This window comes from Magallana gigas, chromosome 7 (genome assembly GCF_963853765.1).
Source record: "Magallana gigas chromosome 7, xbMagGiga1.1, whole genome shotgun sequence".
Taxonomy (NCBI): domain Eukaryota; kingdom Metazoa; phylum Mollusca; class Bivalvia; order Ostreida; family Ostreidae; genus Magallana; species Magallana gigas.
Window position 1 is genome coordinate 15,775,748 of NC_088859.1, and position 10,381 is coordinate 15,786,128.

General features: G+C 31.6%; 2 protein-coding genes across 3 annotated transcripts; one reads left to right on the top strand and one right to left on the bottom strand.

Annotated features, from left to right (window-relative positions):
* Window positions 1-581: 581 nt before the first annotated feature.
* On the bottom strand, window positions 582-4,846 carry LOC105347150 (enkurin domain-containing protein 1). Of its 2 annotated transcripts, none has more exons than XM_011456069.4 (7): window positions 4,708-4,846; window positions 4,394-4,522; window positions 3,889-4,049; window positions 3,564-3,713; window positions 3,058-3,218; window positions 2,485-2,621; window positions 582-2,130 (listed from the first exon to the last, which is right to left on the bottom strand). In XM_011456069.4, the coding sequence occupies exons 2-7, from the start codon at window positions 4,461-4,463 to the stop codon at window positions 1,970-1,972; spliced, it is 840 nt and encodes a 279-aa protein (XP_011454371.2). In that variant the 5' UTR covers window positions 4,464-4,522; window positions 4,708-4,846; the 3' UTR covers window positions 582-1,969. The 2 variants fall into 2 exon arrangements, with proteins under 2 accessions (XP_011454371.2, XP_011454372.2); XM_011456070.4 differs by having other exon boundaries at window positions 4,603-4,718.
* Window positions 4,847-4,886: 40 nt separating this feature from the next.
* Window positions 4,887-9,292, top strand: LOC105347151 (uncharacterized protein C2orf81 homolog). Its single transcript, XM_011456072.4, has 11 exons — window positions 4,887-5,137; window positions 5,592-5,754; window positions 5,874-5,943; window positions 6,145-6,280; window positions 6,432-6,546; window positions 6,787-6,990; window positions 7,378-7,481; window positions 7,688-7,830; window positions 8,058-8,110; window positions 8,487-8,558; window positions 8,775-9,292. The coding sequence occupies exons 1-11, from the start codon at window positions 5,022-5,024 to the stop codon at window positions 8,967-8,969; spliced, it is 1,371 nt and encodes a 456-aa protein (XP_011454374.3). The 5' UTR covers window positions 4,887-5,021; the 3' UTR covers window positions 8,970-9,292.
* The last annotated feature ends 1,089 nt before the right edge of the window (window positions 9,293-10,381 follow it).

Genomic DNA, 10,381 nt, shown 5'->3' on the forward strand with positions numbered 1-10,381 from the left:
CATGTATGAAAAGAGTCATCTACAACACCTCCTTTAAATATTCTGGCCTTATGTCAGGGAGCCTTTTTGTTGTTTCACACCAATCCGATTTTTAAAATCAAAATCATGCACTTCTAATTGGATCCGCGCTGACAATTCGATGTCGCTATATACGTAATTTAACCCAGATGAAACTTTTTTCCTATTGCCATGTTTCATGAACACGTAGCGCAGGCTTAGGTCACAAAATATTTTTAATTTTAACTACCTTCTTCTTGAGAGAATGGGAATTGCCAATTTAATTAATGAGAAACGATAGAATCACTATTACCTTCCATTTTTCAGTCAACACAAAATATATTGTATTTTTATCGTCACTGCTGTAATAAAAACTCTCGCATGGAGACACATTCTTTGTATGCAGATAATTTAATGCCTAAATTAAATGCTAATTATCTGTTTCAAAAACAGCAGAAAAAGGTTCTCCAAAAGTGGTGTTAACTTTGTAAGTGGGGCATTTGTCTCCATCAAGAAACGTCTTTTGCGGTAACAATTTGGAAATGCCATGGCTTTTTGCTTGTGCATGAAAATCTCAAAAATAATTCTGATTTCATAAATGATTTAATATCTAATCGCACATGTTGCTATTTGAAACATGTGTAATTTATTGACAGTCATTTAATTTTTCTACTAACATTTTCAGAAATATTACTTATAGTATACATTTCTCCTAAAATCAATTTGTACTGTAAAATCAAAATAAGACACACAGAGGATCAAATGCAATTTTTAGGATAAGACTACCATGTCTAAAAATATCTGACAACCTTTCATTTAACAGTTTTCCTTAAGACTACACTGGGTGCACACACAAAAAATATTACATTATAATTAACTAGTTGTTTAATATTTCCTTTTGTACTGATTAATTTACATGCATTATTTGAACAAAAAAGATTTTTAGAAACAAAACCTACACAAAGAATTGAAAAATGATAACAATAGCATTACAAGTACCACACATGTACTTGGACAACAAATCATCTTAAAACGTAAAACAAATACCAAACAATTTGGTATGGAGAAATAGTTGAGGACTACCAGTATGTATTCTAAAACTTGAATGAAAACAATTCTATTCTTATCACTCACTCCCCCAAAATGTTCATACCTTCAACAACCCAAAATGTTCATACCTTTAACAACCCAAAATGTTCATACCTTCAACAACCCAAAATGTCCATACCTTCAACAAAGAATTAAATCTTTAACTAATTTAAATTTACTGTCCTGTAAAATTTTTATATGATCAGTATTTTTCCCCTTGAAAAATTTTCTCTAGCAAATAACGTATAGAAAATGTCTTCAATCAATAGGATTTGTGGCTTAACTATTTCAACTTGGATTCATGACTATATCTTCCATTCTTACAAACAGTGAGATTGATATACAATGTATATAACATTTACAATAGATGAAAGGTTGATTCAATATCATAACAATCTAAATTCACCAGATGAAATCAATATAATACAATAGACAAATTAACACAACATTAAAGATTCTGTTTACATTCTTGTATTTATAAAACAAAGGATGAAAATCCTTATAATTACCACTGGACAAATAATCAACAGATCAAGCGCATGCATGTACAGTAAATAATAACAAAGCCTTATGAGAAAGCATGCAGTGGATGTCTTTATGAGTTTCAAGCAAATTAATTCATATTCATCATATATGTATATCTCCTTGGGAAAAAAACCCTAGAAATTACACATTTACTAACATTTATATAACTGAACAAGAACAAGTCTGGTAATACTTTCTTCCCAACTACAATTCTACATTAATACCAACAAGAAAAGGAATGTGTACAAGTAGTATATATGTATACCAACAATGTTGACATACGTGCCTAAAAAACGGAAATGTATCTAATTTAGATCACAGTTTAAAGTTCCTCCATAACAATGAAGTTTTTAATAAGTTAACTATCAACTTTCACAAATACTTTAGGACGGTTGAATATCTTCTTGGCCTCGTCAATTTCTGCTATCTTATTCTCCAGTTCCTGCTTTTGTGACCGGATTCTAAAAGTGTCCATACGAAGAGGGAGAGCACTTAATTCACTTACTAGTTCATCCTCCTCTGCAAGGAAAAATTGAAATATAATATTTAATAACCAACTACAAAAAATAAATATATGTAATTAATGTTGCTGGACTAATATCGTTTGGGTAAAAAACCTGTATGTAGTATGTACAGGCATTGAAATTTGATGGCTGTATTGATCACATAAAATTACACAGTCTTTCAATTCCTCAAATCCGACACTTTACTAACTAAAGTTTTTTTTTTCAATTCTAACACTTTTGGTTTTTTTCAATCATTATAACTTGTATTCTACAATATAAACTATGGTTTTTTAAATCCTAAGTAAAAATAATGAAATAGAAAAAAAATATCAATATATTGATTGATTTGGAAGTTTTGAGGGCTTACTTGTGAGGAGGAGTTTCAGCGTTTGCTGTCGTTCTTTCTCCGGCAACAGCCTGTGACCAGGAGGCATTTCAGGGTCTGGTGTGTTTGCTATTCTCTCCTCCTCTGTTTTCTTCCAATGTTCCTTGCGTACTTGAAGACTGAGAAAGAGATTAACAAATGTAATAATATATACATAATATTGATGACATTCTTACATTTATTTGAGGACTAAATTGATAAATTATGCTAAAATTACTAAGTTATACGTCTACCATTATAAACATGAAAATATATAACATGTTACAAAAGGTCCAACTTCCATATTGATACTCTCTACAATGATTTTCACCTTTATGTTTACGAACACTTTCAACCATGATTTTAACACACAAATTGTTGAGTATACATGTAAGAAGATAAAAAGTACACCAGGACAAATCTAATGATGCAGAATTATTTCTATGTCTGTTTCTAATATGTTTCCTACCCTCAACTAGCTTCAAATTCTAATTCCTAACATATGACATAAGCTTTTAAATTTCATGAACTGGTCAATGAAATTCTAACCCTAGGACAGAGTAAGTTGATACATACTATTTGGGCACTTCTCCTTTGCGATGTTTGTTATATTCTTCCTCCTCTTTCTTCTTCAGTTCATCCAAAGCATTTACACTCGGACTTCTTTTCATTGTTTGTCGTTTAGCTGATACTCCATTCACTCTGATGAAGTCTATGTTATTTCGATTGAACCTTATCTGTACATATAGAAAAAAATTGTTTAAGGGAATATTGAGGCAATATTGAAACAATTTTCATTGTATATGATTAAACAATCTGTTGGTCAAATAAAGCATTATCTAATAGACTTAAACTTGTTTTTTAATGTAAGTTATTTTAATCACATGTACTGGTATTGATCATAGAAAAAGATACAAAATTCATGGGATTTTCTTTGCTTTTGTGCTAAATTTCAGATTAAAGATTTCTAGTATGGTGTATTTTCCAACAGCATTTTCTATTTCATGCTTCTTTCTTTGCTTCATGAAATGATAAGAGCTTTGCATTGTTCGTATCCAGATTTTAACAGATTCTGTGCTTACCTCACTGGAGCACCTGGCTGGAGGAACAGTCAGCTTCTCTGATGGGGGGTCTGGTGTACAAGGCCGTGAGATGTTTTTGATCGATGGACCTGTTCTTGAGTGTGCCCGAAGAAATGTTGCCGACTTAGGTCGAGGAGTAGATGGAGGCTTCTGTTCAAATGAAGAGGAAAAAGTAAGTGAATGATGAAAAAATATCTCTCTTTAATAGAAAAGTACATTTATTAAAATATTCTCAAACACATTATCATATATTGCACACATTTGACCTTTAATTCAGAATTAATACATTTTAATGCATTCAAACAAGTGAAAAAGAAAAACCAACCTTTATATCCTCCTTGATTTTAGATGTAACCCCACTGTATTTTTCAGACTTCCACAGAGCTTTAACTGGTTGATGTGCATTAGCCTCTCTTTCCTTGGCTTGTCTTTGAATTTGTCTCATCCTTCTTACATTTTCGCCTAAATGGTCTCGCATCCTGCTTTCTGATATGTAGAATAATAGCACTTATGTATATTCAAATGTCTTTAGAAATGTTCCAACATAATATTGAAATGATCAAGTTTCTTACAACCTTTCCATAACTCCCCTTAACATTTAACTGTCATTACAATCGATTTAATGTACAAGGAAATCAATGTGTTAAATCCTATAGTGATTAAATCTCATGTGCAGGTATGCCTGCTCAAACTAAAAACAACATGGGGTTTAACTTAATTAATCCCTATTTAACTTGAATTAATTAATGAACACAGTCAAGTAAACAACATTCCATTGGTCAGTTATGAGTTAATTATTAAGCTAACTTGCGTCTTGGCTAATCACATACCTGGTCGACTTGAATAAGGCATTTGCCCGTAGCTACTTCCAGTAACCATCATCATTCCTCCTCCGTGCATATCTGCGTTTGGACGAATTTATACCAATATAATTCGGTGATATCCCTAGCTTGTCGTGTCTGCAATGAAAACATAATGTAATGTTGCTGTATGTTCTTCAAACACTAAAATCACATGAATTGTAAACTTTAGCCCATACCATAAACAATAATGTAGTTCTATAAGTAATCTTAGATAATAATTTGGAGAAGGAACGAAAATAAAACAATTAATAATTGGTTTCCATACACGCCAAAACACATACCTTCCATGTTTGAAGTCACGTGACTTTTCTTTCAAAATCACAAAATAATTATTTACAGCGGAAATATTACATAAATTGTAAATCTGTATTATTAGAGGGATAGAAAGTTATTTACTTTAAAACGAAGATTATAAAATTTATCGATAAAATTAACGATTCTCGGACAAACGAGACTTCATATTGTCTAGGTAACATCAACATCCGGTTGAGGCAAAACCGAGCGAAAATATGACGGATAGGTTAGGTATCGTTTTATTTATCGGTATATAGTCATAAAATTATAGAAATATTGATTGAGTAATAAAAAAAACAAAATGTCGCGAGCTGCCGTGTCTAAATCACGGGCAGACAAGGGTTCTAAGCCTCCACCAGCTCATACACCTGTAGTTGCACATGAAATCGTACCTGGAAAATTCACAGATCAAGACTGGTATGGAAATTTCTGTTATGTTTTGTCATTTCCATACATCTAACTTGAATATGAAATATAATGTGGTTTAAAACCTTAATGAATTGCTGGTATCAATATTTTGCAAATGATAATTGAGTAAAAATACAATATATGAAATTATGTCCCAATATTTTTTATTGTTTTTATGTGATGACAGTATATGGACTTGTATATTACAAAGATCAAAAGAGCATGCTACATGTTTACTTCCATTATTTGCTTTGTCAAATTTGTTCGCCACTTTTTGCTATGTTAGATAAATTAATTATCTAGCCAATTTGCCAAATGAATGTCTTTATTAAATTTTAAATTCCTCGTAACAAAATAATTTTTTCAGTTGCATAATTGAAAGAACAGTGTTACTTTCACAGATTTCAAAGATACATTATTATTTAATTTCCTTACCTACAATAGCCACTAAATTTTATTACAGGAATTTTATGCTTGATAAAGATGGATCAGAGGACTTCATTGAGGATATCATGGAGGAATTGGTGGACACCACCATGGATAAAATCTATGATATCTATATAGATAAACAACTTCTCCCTTTCACAGTCACAATGGCAAAAGATGCAATTCTTCAAATAATTGATGTAAGTTTTATTGGCTTATCATTTATAAGGTATCAAAGTGGGAACCAGGAATATGTGCAATGATAATACACACGGCCTAAATTGGGTGATGTAAACAGAAAATTCATTATATCTTTCAGTGGCAGTTCTTAGCAAGAGACGAAGGGGAAGTAAATATTGAAACTGATGCTGGATGGATGGAAGATGAGGGTATGATATGTTTATAGTTCAACAATGTTTTAAAGAGTGTTTTTATGAAACTTTTGAAATTTGAATGATTTTGAAATCAAATAAAAAATCAAGACTTGAAATCAGTTTATTATAAATTCAAGAAGTATATGAGGTAGCATAATGTGTTATTGTTTGCCATTACCCTAGCATTAAATTTTATTTGTTGAATTAAAATTCTAGAGCCTGACCCTGCATCCACTGATTGCTGGGCCCAGGGATCTGTACCCAAACAAATCATTCCTCCAAGACCCATGTCTCCTGTGGCAGAAATCTTTGAAGAGAGACCGGATGATGAAGATGAAGATGTTTCACCACTGTATGTTTACTGCATTTGCAATATCCTCTTACCAAAAAAAAATTCAATATATTCTTCTGCATTATTGTTTATCTCATTCTTCAAGGTATAAAATCTTGCAATAATTTTTTTTTCACAATAATACATGTATTTTAATACTGTTGAAATTTAGACCACCACAAAAAGAAAATACGATGGTGGAGGAAGAAGCTGCAGAGATGGAAGATAAAGTATCAGAAGCAGAGGAAGAGAGTGCTGATCAGAAAGCCAAAAGCAAGCCCAAAGAGGTATAGCTCTAGGATTCAGAAAGCGTATAATTATTTAATAATATTTATTGTCATGATATGTATTCAGGACCCAATTAGAATGAAAATTGATAGGGAACATTGGGAGAAATATTGAGATTGAAAAGATATGCAGTTTCGAAAATTATGAAATTTTTGCAAAAGTGTGATAATGAACCTGATAATTTTAGTTTTATTTTGTCAATTAATTGGATCATGAATATGAATAATTATGAATCAAAGGAAAAGAAAGAGAAGAAGAGATTTAAGTTCAAGCCATACAAGGGAAGACTGGGTTCCAGCCATGTCGGTAGGATGTCCGAGTCCCTGGAGGAAACAGAGATGAAGATGATTGCTGCAGAAATTGAGGCTAGTCTGGAGTTTAAACAAATGGACAAAGCCAGTGGCATACTCAACATGCCTGCATCTTGTCATTCAATTCTCAAAGTAAGTCACATAAAACATATTCCTTGCTTGAATTAATTGATAACGAGGAACAAGTAAACATATTTTTTTTATTTTTTGCTTTTCCATGTAAATATTAGTCCAGTCATGGGGTTGCAAAAGTTCTCAGCAGAGCAGTAAAACAATAAGTTCAAACTTGCTCCCAAGTGAACTGTTTGTAAGCTCCAATATTCAATGATGCAGATTTTCTCTTAATGCTACAACTCGTGTTGATGTCTTAAATTTCATGAAGAAATGCAGGAAAATGAACCCCACTGTTATTTAACGTTGTCATATTTTTTATACTGGAGATAAATGTTACTGCAATTCTTATTTGTCTCTGAATATGCTTAAAGATGATTGCTCTATAAAGGGGAACAACTCTTTCAGGTCCAGTCTGGGAGACCGCCAGGAAACAAAGAAGTGATGTACGATGATATGGGCAATGTTGTTGCTGTAATCAAACTAAACCCAGAAAAACTACCATCTCACAAGTAGGTTGCATTTCTTTACCATATATGTCCCCCTAAATCAGATTTATCCTACAAATGCATCTGGTATCAAAATACTTATAATTGCATGGTAAAATGCATTTAATTTTTGTGAGTTCCCCCCCCCCCCCCCCCAGATATTTAACATTAAAGATGACCCTGTAAAAATGAAGTTTTTTTTTTAAGTGTGGTATTTGATTTTATTACAGAGTCAAAGTTAATTATCAAGTAGTGGATCCCTCAGTAGAAGCAGCTCAAGCAAGACTAGAGGCCATGCGCCATGGCAAATTTATGAAAATAAAATTAAGGAAAAAGAGGACATCCCCAGAAGAATCACTGGATAAATCTTTTGGTAAATTTAATTTTCATTTACTATTGATATTATAAAATTATGAATGTACCATACATATATGATGTAATTTAAGTACATATGTATATATGGTACATTATTTTCAAAAAATGAATGAAATTATAAATGGAAGAGCAAGATTTTGATGTTGTAATTTTAATGAATAAAGCTCATTAAATCACATCATTATTATGAATGTATTATCCATTCTTTATTTTTGTATATTACAGATAGTGTTTCAATAAAGCAAGGAGATACAAAAACTGAGTTACCTCCCCCTATGGTGAGTCTTTTTTTTAATGCATGTACACATCTTAAAAATTGCAATATGAACTCTTAATTGTTCTTGATTGACCAATGTCCACAATGAAATATTTCTAAAGTTACCAAAATTCATATAAAATTCATTTTGTGTAGTTTAGTATGCCATATGTAATAAATCAACAATCAGTGCATAATACCAATTTAATTCCAATATTTAATAGAGTGCTATTGTATACTCTACAATATAGATTGAGAAAAAACAATAAAAATAGCACTTAACACTAACCTTTACCTATCATTAGTTGTATGTGCTTTATTCTGTGCAGCTAGGCACTTGAAACTTAACAATGTGACCCACTTATTTTTAACAATCATATATCTACAATTTTTTTTAGATCGAGTCCATGGATCTTGCTGCTGGGGTCACAGTTAAGGAGGGTGGAAGAGTTAGAAGGGGACCAAAGAGGGTAAGAACTTTGATATACTGGTATTCTCTTTTAAAATAAAAAATAAAAAGAAAGACACCCCACCTTCCAAAAGAAAAAAAAACAAAAAAATCAACCTTTTTTTATATATTTTTTGAATGAATCATTCAATAAACAATTGGAATAAGATATACTCTTTTATATGTGTAAAAAAAAATTCTGCTATTATATAATTCATCTGTGTTTCTTTAATTACAGTATATAAGGAAATCTGATGTTTTATCAACAAATCTACAAGGATTGCATCCTGTGGCTAACAAGACTGCCAAGCCTGCGCTGGAGGTCGCCGATCTGCTAGACAGACACACCCCCATCCTTAGACCAATCAGAGACTCTCCCCCATTGCCCCCTATTATACCCCACCCTCCTAGTCAGCCCAGAATATCAACTTAAAAAATGATTCAGAACTGTGTGATTTAGAGGCTTGACAATTTAAGATCTGCTTTGTTATTTTCAGGAAATTTCTGGAAAAAAACAACTCAACAAATTATTACAAACATGCATATGTGACCATGTTGTTATATAATTGTATACAGTTTATGATATAATAGTACTACATATTGTGCACATGTTAAATTCTGCTTTACAGCCGTATCATGTTCTTTATGATATAAAACTGTCTCCTGTGATATTTATACCACTTAGATAATTTACTGTGAATATTGATGTGAGAAAAGTGATCATTTGATTGTTACAATAAATTTTTATATATTAATGATCTATATTTTTCATTTCTTCTTATTACCGGTATATGACAATTTCATTTTTAAAGTCATTATAAATAAATGAGATGGCCATTTTTTTTTTAAACCTACATGTGGCCTTCACAAAGTCTTTTTTTCTGAAAAAATATGAGACCTTGTTTTAGATAAAACATAAAATTCATTAGGAGAAAGTACAAGATTGGTCTGCTGTAAATAAAATTTGTAATCTCTTGTTGGTATCCAATCAAGTTTTCTTGGGATGTGTGAGAACTACAATTGAAAATAGTATTCATTTGGTAATTGACTAGGTGGAACTAGATGTATAGGAATGCCCCTGCAAGAAGCCAAAATGTCAAATGCCGTTTTATTGTTACATTTGTTTGCACAGAAGAATTCTTGTTGGGTTTTTTTCTAAGTTCAAGAATAATTACTCTGTCAAAAATACTCCCACTTGGTCCAAATTTCAACTTGACCTGCATATTATATTATATTTTATGACGTATCCATATATCAGATTTGAGCTTGAATGTGTGCAACTGTTGCAGAGTAAAGGAACGAAAAGTAAATGATGACAAGAGATTGGAAGGACAAAATGGGGTAACACTATATGCCCTAGGCCATTTTATGGCACGGCATAAAAAAATATGAATGGAGTGTACGTATCATAATATACAGTACCAAACATAGTCATTTTAATGATTTGGAGTGAAAACAAGGTAATTTACAGTAGGTGTAGGTTCAAGAAACTCAACAGGCGTGAGTTTCAGTATAGTGATTTATTTATATCAAATGAAATTAGAGCAAAACTTATTCTTAAAACAGTACCGGTACACGAGAACATCTTATGATTAAAATCCTGAGATTGCATTATTTCAAGATGACATGTAATAATAATGCAACATCTTATATATAAATATATGTTTAAAACATATTTTCAAGGAAAAAGTCTCCTTAGAAAATAAAAGTCTGGCTGTATGATTATCACTGAAAAATGAAGGACGAAAATTGGATATTTGAAGGTTTTATTTGTGGTTTAACAATCTTATGAAGGACAGACATCACATTGCAATATGTCCTCATATTTCGTATCATACTACATAA